Source organism: Physeter macrocephalus, chromosome 3 (assembly GCF_002837175.3).
Source record: "Physeter macrocephalus isolate SW-GA chromosome 3, ASM283717v5, whole genome shotgun sequence".
In the NCBI taxonomy this organism is placed as follows: Eukaryota; Metazoa; Chordata; class Mammalia; order Artiodactyla; family Physeteridae; genus Physeter; species Physeter macrocephalus.
Genome location: NC_041216.1, coordinates 7174262 through 7188272, shown reverse-complemented (window position 1 = coordinate 7188272; position 14011 = coordinate 7174262). Strand labels below are relative to the sequence as shown.

At 35.2% G+C, this 14011-nt stretch overlaps 1 protein-coding gene across 5 annotated transcripts in view; it reads left to right on the top strand.

The window, feature by feature from the left end:
- Positions 1–14011, top strand: part of AGO3 (argonaute RISC catalytic component 3) — a 123064-nt gene that overhangs the window by 71188 nt on the left and 37865 nt on the right. For all 5 annotated transcript variants that reach the window (XM_024125562.3, XM_024125563.3, XM_024125564.3 and 2 more), the window contains 7 exons: positions 1644–1778; positions 5938–6025; positions 6151–6298; positions 6723–6842; positions 9756–9878; positions 10210–10343; positions 13118–13302. In XM_024125562.3, the coding sequence (XP_023981330.1) occupies positions 1644–1778; positions 5938–6025; positions 6151–6298; positions 6723–6842; positions 9756–9878; positions 10210–10343; positions 13118–13302 (933 nt within the window). The remainder of the gene's footprint in view (positions 1–1643; positions 1779–5937; positions 6026–6150; positions 6299–6722; positions 6843–9755; positions 9879–10209; positions 10344–13117; positions 13303–14011) is intronic.

Genomic DNA, 14011 nt, shown 5'->3' with positions numbered 1-14011 from the left:
CCTCTCACTGTTGCGGCCTCTCCCGTTGCGGAGCACAGGCTCCGGACGTGCAGGCTCCACAGCACATGGGATCCTCCCGGACCCGGGCACGAACCCGTGTCCTCTGCATCGGCAGGCAAACTCTCAACCACTGCGCCACCAGGGAAGCCCTGTTTATAGATTTTTTGATGATGGCCATTCTGACCGGTGTGAGATGATATCTCATTGTAGTTTTGATTTGCATTTCTCTAATGATTAATGATGTTGAGCATTCTTTCATGTGTTTGTTGGCAATCTGTATATCTTCTTTGGAGAAATGTCTATTTAGGTCTTCTGCCCATTTTTTTTTTAAATAAATTTATTTATTTATGGCTGCGTTGGGTCTTCGTTGCTGCGCGTGGGTTCTCATTGCAGGGGCTTCTGTTGTTGCGGAGCCTGGGCTCTAGGCACGCGGGCCTCAGTAGCTGTGATTCGAAGGCTCTAGGGCACAGGCTCAGTAGTTGTGGCGCATGGGCCTAGTTGCTCCGCGGCATGTGGGATCCTCCCTGACCAGTATCGAACCCGTGTCGCCTGCATTGGCAGGCGGATTCTTAACCACTGCGCCACCAGGGAAGCCCCTGCCCATTTTTGGATTGGGTTGTTTGGTTTTTTGTTATTGAGCTGCATGAGTTGCTTGTAAATTTTGGAGATTAATCCTTTGTCAGTTGCTTCATTTGCAACTATTTTCTCCCATTCTGAGGGTTGTCTTTTGGTCTTGTTTATGGTATCCTTTGTTGTGCAAAAGCTTTTAAATTTCATTAGGTCCCATTTGTTTATTTTTGTTTTTATTTCCATTTCTCTAGGAGGTGGGTCAAAAAGGATCTTGCTGTGATTTATGTCATAGAGTGTTCTGCCTATGTTCTCCTCTAAGTAGGCATGTTTTTAAATAAAAAAATAACATGATAGCATGTAGCTTATTGTCTGTTTTGGTTTTACTTTTCACTGTATCCCCAGTGCCTTTATAGCACATAATAGCAGTCAGTAAGTATTATTTAAGAAATGAGTGATGGTGGTCTACTAACTACTGGTGAAGCTCTTCTAGTTCCAAAACCCAAGATTAAGAAATCGTACTTGTTGGCTCTTGGAAGACTGCTGACTGCAGCTAGATAACGTTGGGCAGATACACCTTACTATTGCTACCTGTAGCTTGGATTAGCACTAGTAACATTTAATACCATTGTCTTCTCAAATCTGTGCAAGACAGGGAGAGCTCTCACTAGAATAGATAAGCAGTCTCGGGTGGCACAAAAAGCTTTGTTTAAGAAATAATACCTAACCTTTTCTTCTTCTAAGGTGCTCTGGCCTTCTTTGTCCCCTTACAGACCTTGTTTCATAGCCAGAACACTGCTCTGTACATGTAGTAGGAAATGGAATGATTCAGTTACCCATGATAAGAGATAGATTATAAAAACTGTAATATTAGGCTTTTCTGTTGTGCTTGTCTTCCAGTCAAACAGTTCAAATTGAAACTGCTTAACTTTGGAAATATTTTTATATGTATATAGGTATACATAAAAGGGGTAATTTTAACTCTGTATTAGTTAATTATCATGGAGCCCGAGATCAAGTTTTTGAGTTTTTTTAAAGGAAACATTAATTTGTACTATTTGTGTTTTTCTTCTTAGTTTCTGCCACTGCCTTCTACAAAGCACAACCTGTAATTCAGTTCATGTGTGAAGTTCTTGACATTCATAATATTGATGAGCAGCCAAGACCTCTGACTGATTCTCATCGGGTAAAATTCACCAAAGAGATAAAAGGTGAGTTAATTAGCATTTGGAACAACTTAACTATAAAATGCATGAATATTACAAACTTTCATTGAAATATTTTTAGATATAAATCTGTTCATGTAACATCACCAGTAAAAATATGGACTAATTATAAAATGTCACATTAAATTCATTACCATAACATCTTAGGTAGTGTTTCAATGAAAGAAATACCAAGTAATGGAATTAATATTGATACTAGCTAATTTTTTGTCAATACTTTCCCTTACTAGCTGAAGGTATAAGAGTATCTGTTAGGAAAATGCTTCTATGATACTGTTAAAAATAAGAAGCTTATTCCAAAAACATTGTCACTTCAGAACTGGAGCCATTCTTTGAACATATTCTATTGGTAATATAATGACTTCTTTATTTTTCTGAAATGATGGCAGAATATTTTATTCCTTTGTAAATTTATGGATATGGGACTAGCCTGTTTCATGTGTTGTTCTAGAGTTGAAACTTAGTAATTTCATATACATTATTCAATTGACCATTGATCTTGACTATTTTATAGTTAGTAGCTAAAATGTATACAGTGGTGTTGCATCGTATGTATATTTTACTAATACAAATTCATCTCTACATGGTCTTCCAAAGAGAAAAATTAAAAATTAATTTCAATTGTGTCCTAAAATTTATATTTTGTATATATTTATTGTTTATATAATTGTTGCTTTCTATATACATGTACACTTTTATGTGCAAACCCACACATAGTGTACTTTATCTGCAATTTAAGGGATTTTTCAAGAGTAATTTTGATTATGTAAAATTCTTGCCTTGTTCATGACTTTAGAACCTAATCCTCATGTAAGATGTGACTCCACTGTATTTAGTTCTTTATTATTTAGACACAAAGAGAAATTAGATATTCTCTAATTAGAATGAATAGTGTAAATTCTATTTATACTAAAGGTTAGAATTGTCAGAAATAATTATGTCGTTTTATTTTAAGGTTTTATCTATTTGTTACAGGCAATTTTTAGCTTTTGGTTTGAATGAAGCATTGAAGTTTGTTCTCTGAACATCTTTCAGTTCCCCAAATCAATTAGTATAGTTGAATACATCCTGCTTGCTCCAGTAATCATTTATTCTTTGCCATTTAGTAACCAGGAGAGAGATGGTCATTGTAATAAAACATTTAAAGGAAAATTCTTCCTGCTTTGAAAATAGGCATCCATTTATCTCAAGTTATTTAAGTGTCAGAATAAGAAAGTGTTATATATTCTTATATTGCAATCATACCATTGTCCTTTCATAATCTGTATCAACTGCACAGTTAGCATTGTTGGGAGGTAGTGCATTACCCACCATTAATATGTGATCATCTAAATGCCATGGTTTCCAGTGGAGTTGCTGCTTAGTTACCACCTCTGATATCATGAAGTCACTTACATTATTTTGCGGTAACTATGCAATCAACTCATATCACCACTCTATCACAGAAAATACAAGATGTACAGAACAAGGATTCAACTGCTGCCCGAAGAGCATGGACTCGATCTTAACTTCAACTGCTCAGGGGGCCAAAGAAATGACTGAAAAAATGACTAGAAAGCATTATAAAGTTGATGTTATAGTGAAGGTAAAGCCAAGTTTATAGGTTAAATATTTGATTTATTAAAGCCAAAAACATTTTTTGTTGGATGGAGGGTTTGGGGAGGGACCTGGGCAGAGAATTATCTAGTCCATTTTTTTAAATTTCAGCTTTTTGCTAACCCCTGGATTTGGATCTAATCCTTAGGCACCTATGACTGTAGATTTGGGGTAGAAAAATCTGAGTTGGATCTAACTAACATACTGATGATTTTTTCCTCCATTCAAAGTCAAGAAGGCTTTTTTTTAAAAAGAGGACTCTTTAAAGTGTGTCATGTATTCCTACCTCAATTACACAAGAGAATCAAAGTTACATGTTTTGTATTATGTATTTGGGTTTAATTTTTAGTTAGCGTGAGGAATTTGATGAAAATTGTTAAATAGTGATACAAAGTGTGCTATAATGAATAGATTTCCTAGTACAATATTATTTGGTTCTAGTTGAACTTTTTCCTAAATATTTAATGGTAACTTTAGGGTGGTTCTTTGTGCAGTAATTCATTATAGTTAAATAGCAGAAATATTGGAGGAAGTTTATGGTAAAAGTACCATATGTATGTAAGAGTATTTTACTTTTTTATTAATTTTTATTGGAGTATAGTTGCTTTATATCAATTTTATTTTTGATAAAAACTTATTTAGTAGGCTTGTAGAACCTTACTGATAATTTTTTTTAATTCAAGGGGAAGATTTGAAAACAAATTGCTAAGTGGTATAGATAACAGAAATTTGTTTTAAATTTTTCTATCGTGTTTTCCCCCTAAACAATATTTTTACATCTTGCTTACTTCATATTGTTGGTGTTTCCTTCTTAAAAGGCCTTCTCTTGGTAGTATTTTCTAGTCTTATTTATAGAGGCATAGTAAATGCTCTAATTGATCTGAAATTTTAGTTTTATAAAGGTAGTTACTAATAAAAACTATTTCTCACTGATTCAATTAGGAGTAGTTCTTAAGAAAACCTCATACCAATCTGGTACAGTGACACTGTGTCCATTTAACATCTTAATTTATGCTGATATGTCATAAGAAAATATTACTATGATTGAACTTTGTGTTTGGTTCTGCAGTTAGTCGATACGAAAATAAGTTATACTGTATCAGGGTTTCTCAACCTTGGCACTATTGATATTTTGGGCTGGATAATTCTTTGTTGTGGTTGGGGATGGGAGGTAGTGCTGTCCTGTGCATTGCAGTATAATTTAGCAGCATCCCTGGATCCAAGCATTCCAAAATCTAGCATGTATTAGATGCCAGAAGCACCCCCAGTCATAACAATCAAAAATGTCTGCAGACATTACCAAACCTTCCCTGGAGGTCAGAGTCACCTCTGGTTGAGAACCTCTGCACTATAGGATACACAGATGTAAAAGGAAAATAATACAAAAGTATACCATAAATACTATCAGGGAACTAAAAGTTGTCCTCCATCTACCCCTTTTTAGATTTTCCTCCTTTGGAGTATAGGCCTTAGAAATGGAGTTGCTTATCTGTGACCAGTAGCCACTGTATCTGTTTGTTAACTCTTCTCTAGGTAGCTCCAAGAGTATCCACTAGCCACATGTAGCTATTTAAATTTTAATTTATTAAAGTTAAATTAAAATTTTAGTTTTTTAGTCACACTAGCCACATTTCATGTGTGCAGTAACATATTGCTAGTGATTTTAGCACAGATGTAGAACAATCCATCATCTCAGAAAATTCTTTTGTATACCACTGCATAGGAAAATTCATCCCAAAGAATTTCAGCCAGTGTTTTAAAAGCCCACAGCTTCACTTTCTAAAGCAGGCCTAGGATCTGCAAACCCCTAGGGTCCACAAATGGATGTACGGATCCGTAAACATCTAAAATCATATGCTAAATTAAGTGTATGTTGCATTTTTCTGAGAATTTATTGCTTTCATCAGATTCTCAAAGGGATCATTGATTCCATAAGAAGGTCTGGATTACCTGTTCTAGGAATTATTTTGGTTGTATTTGATTTCTAATAGTAGTAAAAGAACTGTATCACTATATTATCCTTCAACGAAATTGTCACTCCACTTCTATTAAAAGGGCCTGGGATTTTTTTTTTTTTCCTTTCTGCTTTAAAAATCTTTGAAGGACTTTCTTCTTCAGCTATATGAAATTATGATCTTCAGTCAGTATGTGATTACTGGGCAAATCAGATATCACATACTTTGAAGGTTATAGAATATCTTGAGAATTATCATAACTCCCTTTGCTCCTTCCCTCGACCAGCATAAAAACCTGCATTATAAGCAGGGTTTTTTATTAATGGAGAACTTTATCCCTTGATATACAGGCTTTGCAAATTTTATACTATTTTTTAATAGCTTGATAGAATAGGGAAAAGGTTTGGAGTTAGCTCTATCATGATTGTAACCGTTGTTAATGTTATATATAAAATCCTTTGTTAATATCACATTGCCTGTATCACAGATTTTCTGTTTAGAATTTGAGTTTTTATAGTAGTGAACAGGCTTTATAGTTATAAATATTTTACATGTGACAGTTCTATAACCTCAGTTTTTCTTGTTGGGAACAGGTCTGAAGGTTGAAGTGACTCATTGTGGAACAATGAGACGGAAATACCGTGTTTGTAATGTAACAAGAAGGCCTGCCAGTCATCAAACGTAAGAAAAGCTGGTGTTTGTCAGAGCAGAGATGATGTGAGGCAGCTTGCTCTAGTTAGTAGATTGGGAGTTTTGCTGGCTCATAATGAGATAAAAGTTGTTAATGTGTAATTTTTTTTTTCCAGCTTTCCTTTACAGTTAGAAAATGGCCAAACTGTGGAGAGAACAGTAGCACAGTATTTCAGAGAAAAGTATACTCTTCAGCTGAAGTACCCACACCTTCCCTGTCTGCAAGTGGGGCAGGAGCAGAAACATACCTATCTGCCACTAGAAGTAATGTGTTTAGGCTGCTTACTAATATCCTCTTATTCATCATGCTGTTGGGGTTTTTTAATGACCTATAACTTACTTCATACTCTCACATTTATTTTGGAGACTGAACTGTTTTTAAATTTCCTTTTATTCTAAATTTTCAGCTATAAAATAATATGGGAAAAAATTCATCCACAGTCCTACCACTCTAAATGTAACCACTGTTAGCATTTTGGTACACTTGTTTTCAGCCTTTTTATGCAGTGTACATTTTACCTAATTATAATCATACTGTAAAGTAGTATTGTTTACTGCTTTTTTACTTAACATGATATTAAACAGAAGTGGTTTAATGGAGTAGATATTAAAATTTAATCTCACATGTAATTGGCGCTCAGAATTTTAAGATGTATATATCTAGTACAAAACTTTTTTCCATTTGTAGGTCTGTAATATTGTGGCAGGGCAACGATGTATCAAGAAGCTAACGGACAATCAAACCTCCACTATGATCAAAGCAACAGCAAGATCTGCACCAGATAGACAAGAGGAAATTAGCAGATTGGTTAGTACTTAACCCTAGAAATGAAAATTAAAAATATATTAGGGGGCTTCCCTGGTGGCGCAGTGGTTGAGAGTCCGCCTGCCGATGCAGGGGACACGGGTTCGTGCCCCGGTCCGGGAGGATCCCACATGCTGCAGAGTGGCTGGGCCCATGGGCCATGGCCGCTGGGCCTGCGCGTCCAGAGCCTGTGCTCCTCAGTGGGAGAGGCCACAGCAGTGAGAGGCCCGCGTACCGCAAAAAACAAACAAACAAACAAAAACATATTAGGGTGAGCTCTAAAGAACCATGTCCTTATCAACTCATACCTTATTACCATTTCATGGGCTGTCAGAATTAAAAGAGATTATGGAAGTAATCTAGTGGTATTCTAGGGGTGAATCTTAGTGGGTTCTATGAAAAGAGTTAGATCCTTCTAATTTAACCCCAAGCTCTTTAATTAGATTCAGAACAGATACTCTCAGAACTAATGTTTCAGTTTAGCAAACTGGACTTCCATTACTTTCCACCTAAAAGAGGAAGAGAAAAGGAAGAAAAGTCAAAGTTTTATGACTAGCAATGGTGAGAGTCTTAACACACAAAGTAGGATGGCTTAGCTCCATTGTAAACACTGTAACCGTACAGGATGAATAAAGAAATATAAGACAGCTCCAGCCGTATGGGATCTCTAAGCTGTCTCCTTGTTCTAAATGGGGAGAAAAGAGACATCAATACTACTTTTAAAACTGACGGAATTAAGGCAAAATGAAAAATGAAGGCAACTGGATCTTATCTTACTCTCTTCTTGAATACCATGTAAATTGCCCAAGTGAAGAGAAGAAAATCTAAAAGTAAGAACATTACCCAAAATAACTTAATAACACTTTCAAAAGCAGTTTTAGAGATTGTTGAAAAAGGGTTACAGAACTGGCTCTTTCATTTTGTAAGGCAATTACAAAAAAAAAAAAAAAAAAAAAAAGAACTTTTTTTCCCTTACAGTTTGTAAAGAGTAAGTTATTACATGATATTTAATTGCAGTTTTAGAGATTGTTGAAAAAGGGTTACAGAACTGGCTCTTTCATTTTGTAAGGCAATTACAAAAAAAAAAAAAAAAAAAAAAGAACTTTTTTTCCCTTACAGTTTGTAAAGAGTAAGTTATTACATGATATTTAATTAGGAAAATACAGGCTGGTTCTCATCATGGATTTTTCTCTGATCTACTATGACAAAATTTTAAAACCTTTAAAAGACTAGAACCTCTCAGTATCTCTATAAAATCTCAATAACTAGTTCTAACTCATTTATTACAGCTTTTCTGTTCAGAGAGGTGATATTGTACAGTGATTGAAAGCACAGGCTTTGGAATCTAACAGCACTGTGTTCAAAGTCTAACTTCTTTACTCACTTACTGTTACTATTATTGTATTATTATAATTATAGCATCTGGTAGGCTGGTGTAGTGATTGAGAGTAGGAACTCTAGAATCAGAATTTACGTGGTTTCAAATTATTTATCACTTGCTTAGCTATATGGTTTTGGGCCAATCATTTAACTTTACTGAGCTTTAATTTTATCCTCTGTAAAATAAAGATTATAAAAGACTTACTTTATAGTCATAGGTTATTGTGAAAATTAATTATAAAACATTTAGCACCAAGCACATCACCTAGCAACTCCGGGTAAATAGTAGTTGTTATTGTTCGTAACCTTACAGAAAAAAATGGGATTTAAGCTTGAAGAGACATTAGTTAGATGCATTAATTAGATGCCTAATTTAGAAAACAAATTTTCCTGTACATTGTGGGGAGATTCTTTTTACATATTTAGATTATATAATGTTTTTTAATAGAGTGTTACTCAAAGAAGTGAGCATTGCCTTTTTTTGTAACCTTGTTTGACCTTCATCCTGAGACTAAGTAAATATGTTTTGAAAAACACATTATAGCACACTATGAGCATGAATTACACTTTTGAGATTCAAGTCTACACTGAATTACAATAAATTCTTTATCTTTGCATGTATTGGTATATTACATAAAAATTATAATCTGTATCTCATACTGGCTTTCTTTTCTGTCTCAAGTGTATCTCTTAAGTAAATTTTATAATGTTCTGTATTTTATCTGAAAATATGCAAGGAGATTTTATATAACTTGTAATCAATTAGGAAAAAAAGCCTTAGGATTATTGACATTTGCTGTCGAGATCTACATAAAATAAATTTCAATAGTATAGGGGCTTCCCTGGTGGCGCAGTGGTTGAAAGTCCGCTTGCCGATGCAGGGGACACGGGTTCGTGCCCCGGTCCGGGAAGATCCCACATGCCGCGGAGCAGCTGGGCCCGTGAGCCATGGCCGCTGAGCCTGCGCGTCCGGAGCCTGTGCTCCGCAACGGGAGAGGCCACAACAGTGAGAGGCCCACGTACCGCAAAAAAAAAAAAAAAAAAAAAAAGAAAATTTCAATAGTATATATGCAGATCCTCTAATTAGAAGTAATTAACCATTTTTAGGTCAGGTATTGGGTTGGCCAAAAAGTTCATTCGGATTTTTCCATACGATATTAGGGGAAAACCCACATGAACTTTTTGGCTAACCTTATATTTCTCTTGCAGTCTCTCAACCACCCTCCCAAAGTATATGAGGCTTAATCATATAAAGTTACCATTTTCATGAGTCATAAATAGTTGAAATTTCTTATTATGCAACCTAATACATTTAAATGTTCTGTAAATTATCAGGAGGTTCACAGACTTCCTACAGTCCACTCATGATCTGTGGTCCCCAAGTTAAGATTCTCTGCTCTATAGTGAGGGTACCATTATCTACACCTGTCAGTATTATATAACATTGTTGATACAGTGAAGAAAAAAATTAGAGGATTCTAAAGCAGGGAATTTGGGGGAATTTTGAAAGTAACTACAAACTTTTTCTGTTGTTAGGTAAGAAGTGCAAATTATGAAACAGATCCATTTGTTCAGGAGTTTCAATTTAAAGTTCGGGATGAAATGGCCCATGTAACCGGACGCGTACTTCCAGCACCTATGCTCCAGTATGGTGGCCGGGTAAACCTCTTGATAGTTTTTAAATTATAATCATACAGTTTATGTGTATGGAGAGAAGGGCTTCCTAGCTAAGTCTGGAATTTAAAAAGTGTTTTATTGTTCCAACAATTTTTTTTGTTTGTTTCAAGATCAGTGTCTTTGCTTGAACTTAGTAGAACTTTTGTTTTTCTATGATAAAAATATAAAATATTGATTTAGAACAGCCTATTCCATGTAGAATATCAGATATATATCAGTTCAGCAATTTGAAATGCTTATTTTCAGCTCATTCAAATAAGTTATATATTAAATGTTTGTTCATTTTTGCCTTATTATTTCTCTGTCTCTGTAGAATCGGACAGTAGCAACACCAAGCCACGGAGTATGGGACATGCGAGGGAAACAGTTCCACACAGGAGTTGAAATCAAAATGTGGGCTATAGCTTGTTTTGCCACACAGAGGCAGTGCAGAGAAGAAATATTGAAGTAAGGCTTCTCAATAGTTTCACTTTGGGACCATTTTGTGTTTAAATTTTGTATTTCAGTTTTAAATTACTCAGCTAATATTCTAACCAATATGAAGTATATTTAATCACTGAACCTTTAAAAATGTTTTTTCTCATTACTTTGATGAAGATTCCTGAATTTGTTGGTCATATCTAAGTCACTGATTCATTCTTACAAGCATCCTAATAGACTAGCTTATGTGGTATAGCAGGAGTACCATTGGCTTTTGATGGTGAACAGATTAGATATAATTCTCAGGTTTGCCACTTCCTAGTCTTACTACCATGGATAATTTATTTAATCTCATTATGCTTCAGTTTTCACCTTTTAAAAATAGAGATAATAGTACCTATTTACTGAATGAGGATTAAATAACATCCTTATTTCTCAATTGAGTTCTTTGAAAGAGTCATTTAACTTCTCATTTTCACTTCCTTACTTTCCAAAATTTGACCTGCATCTCCACTACTTTTCCTCTTCTCCAGATTCTTTCCCTCAACAATCTTCTGTTTAAATTTAAAACAAACCCCCAAAATCTTCATTTTTCATTTTACCTGACTTAAGGCTTCCAGGCTTCCCTTCTCTCTCCTTCCTTGAAATCTTAGTGGTCTGCTGAAACTGGTTACTGGAAGATCTTCAGTATCTTTGTGCTTATCAATTCTAATGGTCTCGTCTCAGCCATTATTTTTCCTCAAAATTTGTGCAGCATTAGATACAATTGACTACCTTCCTGACATTCTCTCCATTCTTGCCTTCCTGTTTTCTTTTTATCACTTTGGCTTCCTTTCTCCTCTACGCCCTCTCCTTTGGGACTCTCTAATCTTTGGGGCATTGGCAGTCTCAAGGGCTTCTGCTGTTACTGTTGTTTGAGGAGTTGTGCTACTGTGAAAAGAGCACCAGCTCCACTTGTGACTACCTCCACTCTAAAACTTTTAGGTTTGTCTTTGACAAAGAATAACTTTAAAAATCAGTATAACATTAAAAAATTTTCATTTGCCTCTTAAGTCCTTTCTCCATTTCATATATTCTGGACAAAGAAACTGAGTACTGTATGTGCTCTAACTGTCTGTCTGGTATTTTTTTCCATTTCCACTCATGCTGCTATTTACTGAAAATGCCTCCTTCTTATCTCTACATTTCTAAATAATAGCCAGTCTTCTGTGATTTGTGATGCTGGAAATAATCCATAGTAGTAAACATAGTAGTTTATCAATATCCTCTCCATTTGTACTTGTCACTTCCTGTATAAAATAGAATTATATTATAATTATCTGTGTAAGTTTCTTGTCTCCCCTCTGGAATCTAATTTCCCTAAGAAAATGATTATGGTCTAATTTAAGTCTCCACTAACAGATCCTATAAAATATGCCCATAATGAATAGTTCTTGAGTGACATAGAGACCAGTTTACCCCAGGTCAATTCAGAATTTGCCTCCTTCATGTGAGAAAAATTATTTTCTATTTAATTCTGTTCATTCCTTTTTATTAGCTCCAAATCTTATGTCTTAAGGTTCACTTAGTATATTTTTTTTAGTATAGTTTTTATCCCCTGGCTTTCAAGTAAAATGTCATGAGGACAGTTAAGGACAATGCTGCTATTATCTTACTTGGCCTCAGGAGACCAAAGAAAACACCTCCAACTGTTTTTCAAGCTTCTAGTTATTCTTTTCATTTTACATTTGTTATTCATGGCTTGATAGAAGTCTCATAATCATTGGGCTTATGGCTCTTGTTCAGGCTAACTGAAAATATTCAACTTCATACTTTCTTGAATTAAATACTAATAAGGAAAAGGAGAAGGGAATTCCTACAAACTTCATCTCTGTCCTGAGGGAATCAGTGTTTTTGAGCAAAGATCACTCAGATCCTTGACTTAGGACCATATTTGTTTTAAAAACAAGTAAAGTGATTGTTAAACCCCAACATTATTACTTACTTATCCTAGGCTAAATGCAGAATTTTGTTTAAATAAGAAATTATTAGTCTTTTGTTTTTTCAGTGTGGATAAAAGTACATTAAAGTGCTGTCTGCCTCATTTCTTTTTAAATGTTTTCTTGTTTTTTTTAATCTTTTCTGAGGACAGAATCTTTCCTGCTATCCTAGTGTCAGATAGGTATTATTGTAGAAAGAAATTCTGGAGTAGGTCATAGTTCTTACGCTTGCCATTTGTCTAATAAGCATTTGACCTTGGTCAGATACTTAATGTCCCTGAAACTGTTTCCTGATTTATAAAATGGCAGTAATACCTTACCTACCACTTTCTTATGAATCTTGTCAGGATCAAATTAGAAAATGTATAATAGCTTAATTTATCAAGCTTTTATACCATGTCTTGGGCAGCGTGCTAAGTGCTTCACATGTATTATCTCATTTAATCTTCACACCAACCCTATATTGAAAGTGGTCATTTAACAGATGAGAGAAACTGAAAAAATTTGCCTAAAATTCCATAGCTAGTAAGTAACAGAACTAGAACTGGAATCTGTAGAGCTGAGCTCTTAACCAGCACACTCTATTACTAATGTCCTTTGTGAACTACAAAATATCACGTAACTGTACAGTAGTGTTCTTAGTTTGCAAAATAGATTACTGGCCAACCATTGCCCTTAACATCAGTAGTCTGGTGACCTCTTCTTATATGGAACACACAAATCTTTGCTTCATTCTCCATTCCCTTCCCAAACTTTCCATTACTACTTTGTAGGTGTTGCTGACTAGACAAAGGTTTTATATTTAGTGATTTCTCCTTCTAGGGGTTTCACGGACCAGCTGCGTAAGATTTCTAAAGATGCAGGGATGCCCATCCAGGGCCAGCCTTGCTTCTGCAAATATGCGCAGGGGGCAGACAGCGTGGAGCCCATGTTCCGGCATCTCAAGAACACGTACTCTGGGCTACAGCTCATTATTGTCATCCTGCCAGGGAAGACGCCAGTGTATGGTAAGGATATTGTATTAAGATTGCATTTTTCCTCAAGTACTCAGTCTTCCTTTTAGGGACTTACCTGGCAGTCCAGTGGTTAAGACTCTGTGCTCCCAATGCAGAGGGTATGGGTTCAATCCCTGGTTGGGGATCTAAGATCCTGCTTACCGCATGGCGCGGCCAAGAAAAAAATATTCCTTTTAGAATTATGCTAACACATATCCTAAAACTATCAAACATTAAAATATATTTTATAGCTATAGTATTTAAAACCATGTATTGTTACTATAAAAAGACAAATCTGAAGAGCAAGCTAAATAGTCTGAGACCCTGTGAAAAGAATTTCAGTAAAGGAAGCATTACAAAACAATGATTAAGAGAAGAATTATTTATTAAAAATGTCATTGAGATAACTTGAGTATCAGTATAATGTAGTAGTTAAAAGCACAGGCTCTGGAGTCAGACTGTGCTGCTTAACACCCAGGTTTTGCCAGGTATAACTACCTGTGTGATGCTACCTGAATTACTTAACCACACAAAGCCTGAGTTTCCTCATCTATGAAATTGGGATACTACAAACACCTAACCCGTAGAAGGTAGTTGTAAGGATCAAATAAACTTACATATGTAAACTGGGTCTATGATAGCACCTGTCATATAGTGAATGCTCAATAAATGTTAGCTATTATTATTGTAAACAAGTTAAAGTTTATGAGATTAATATGTT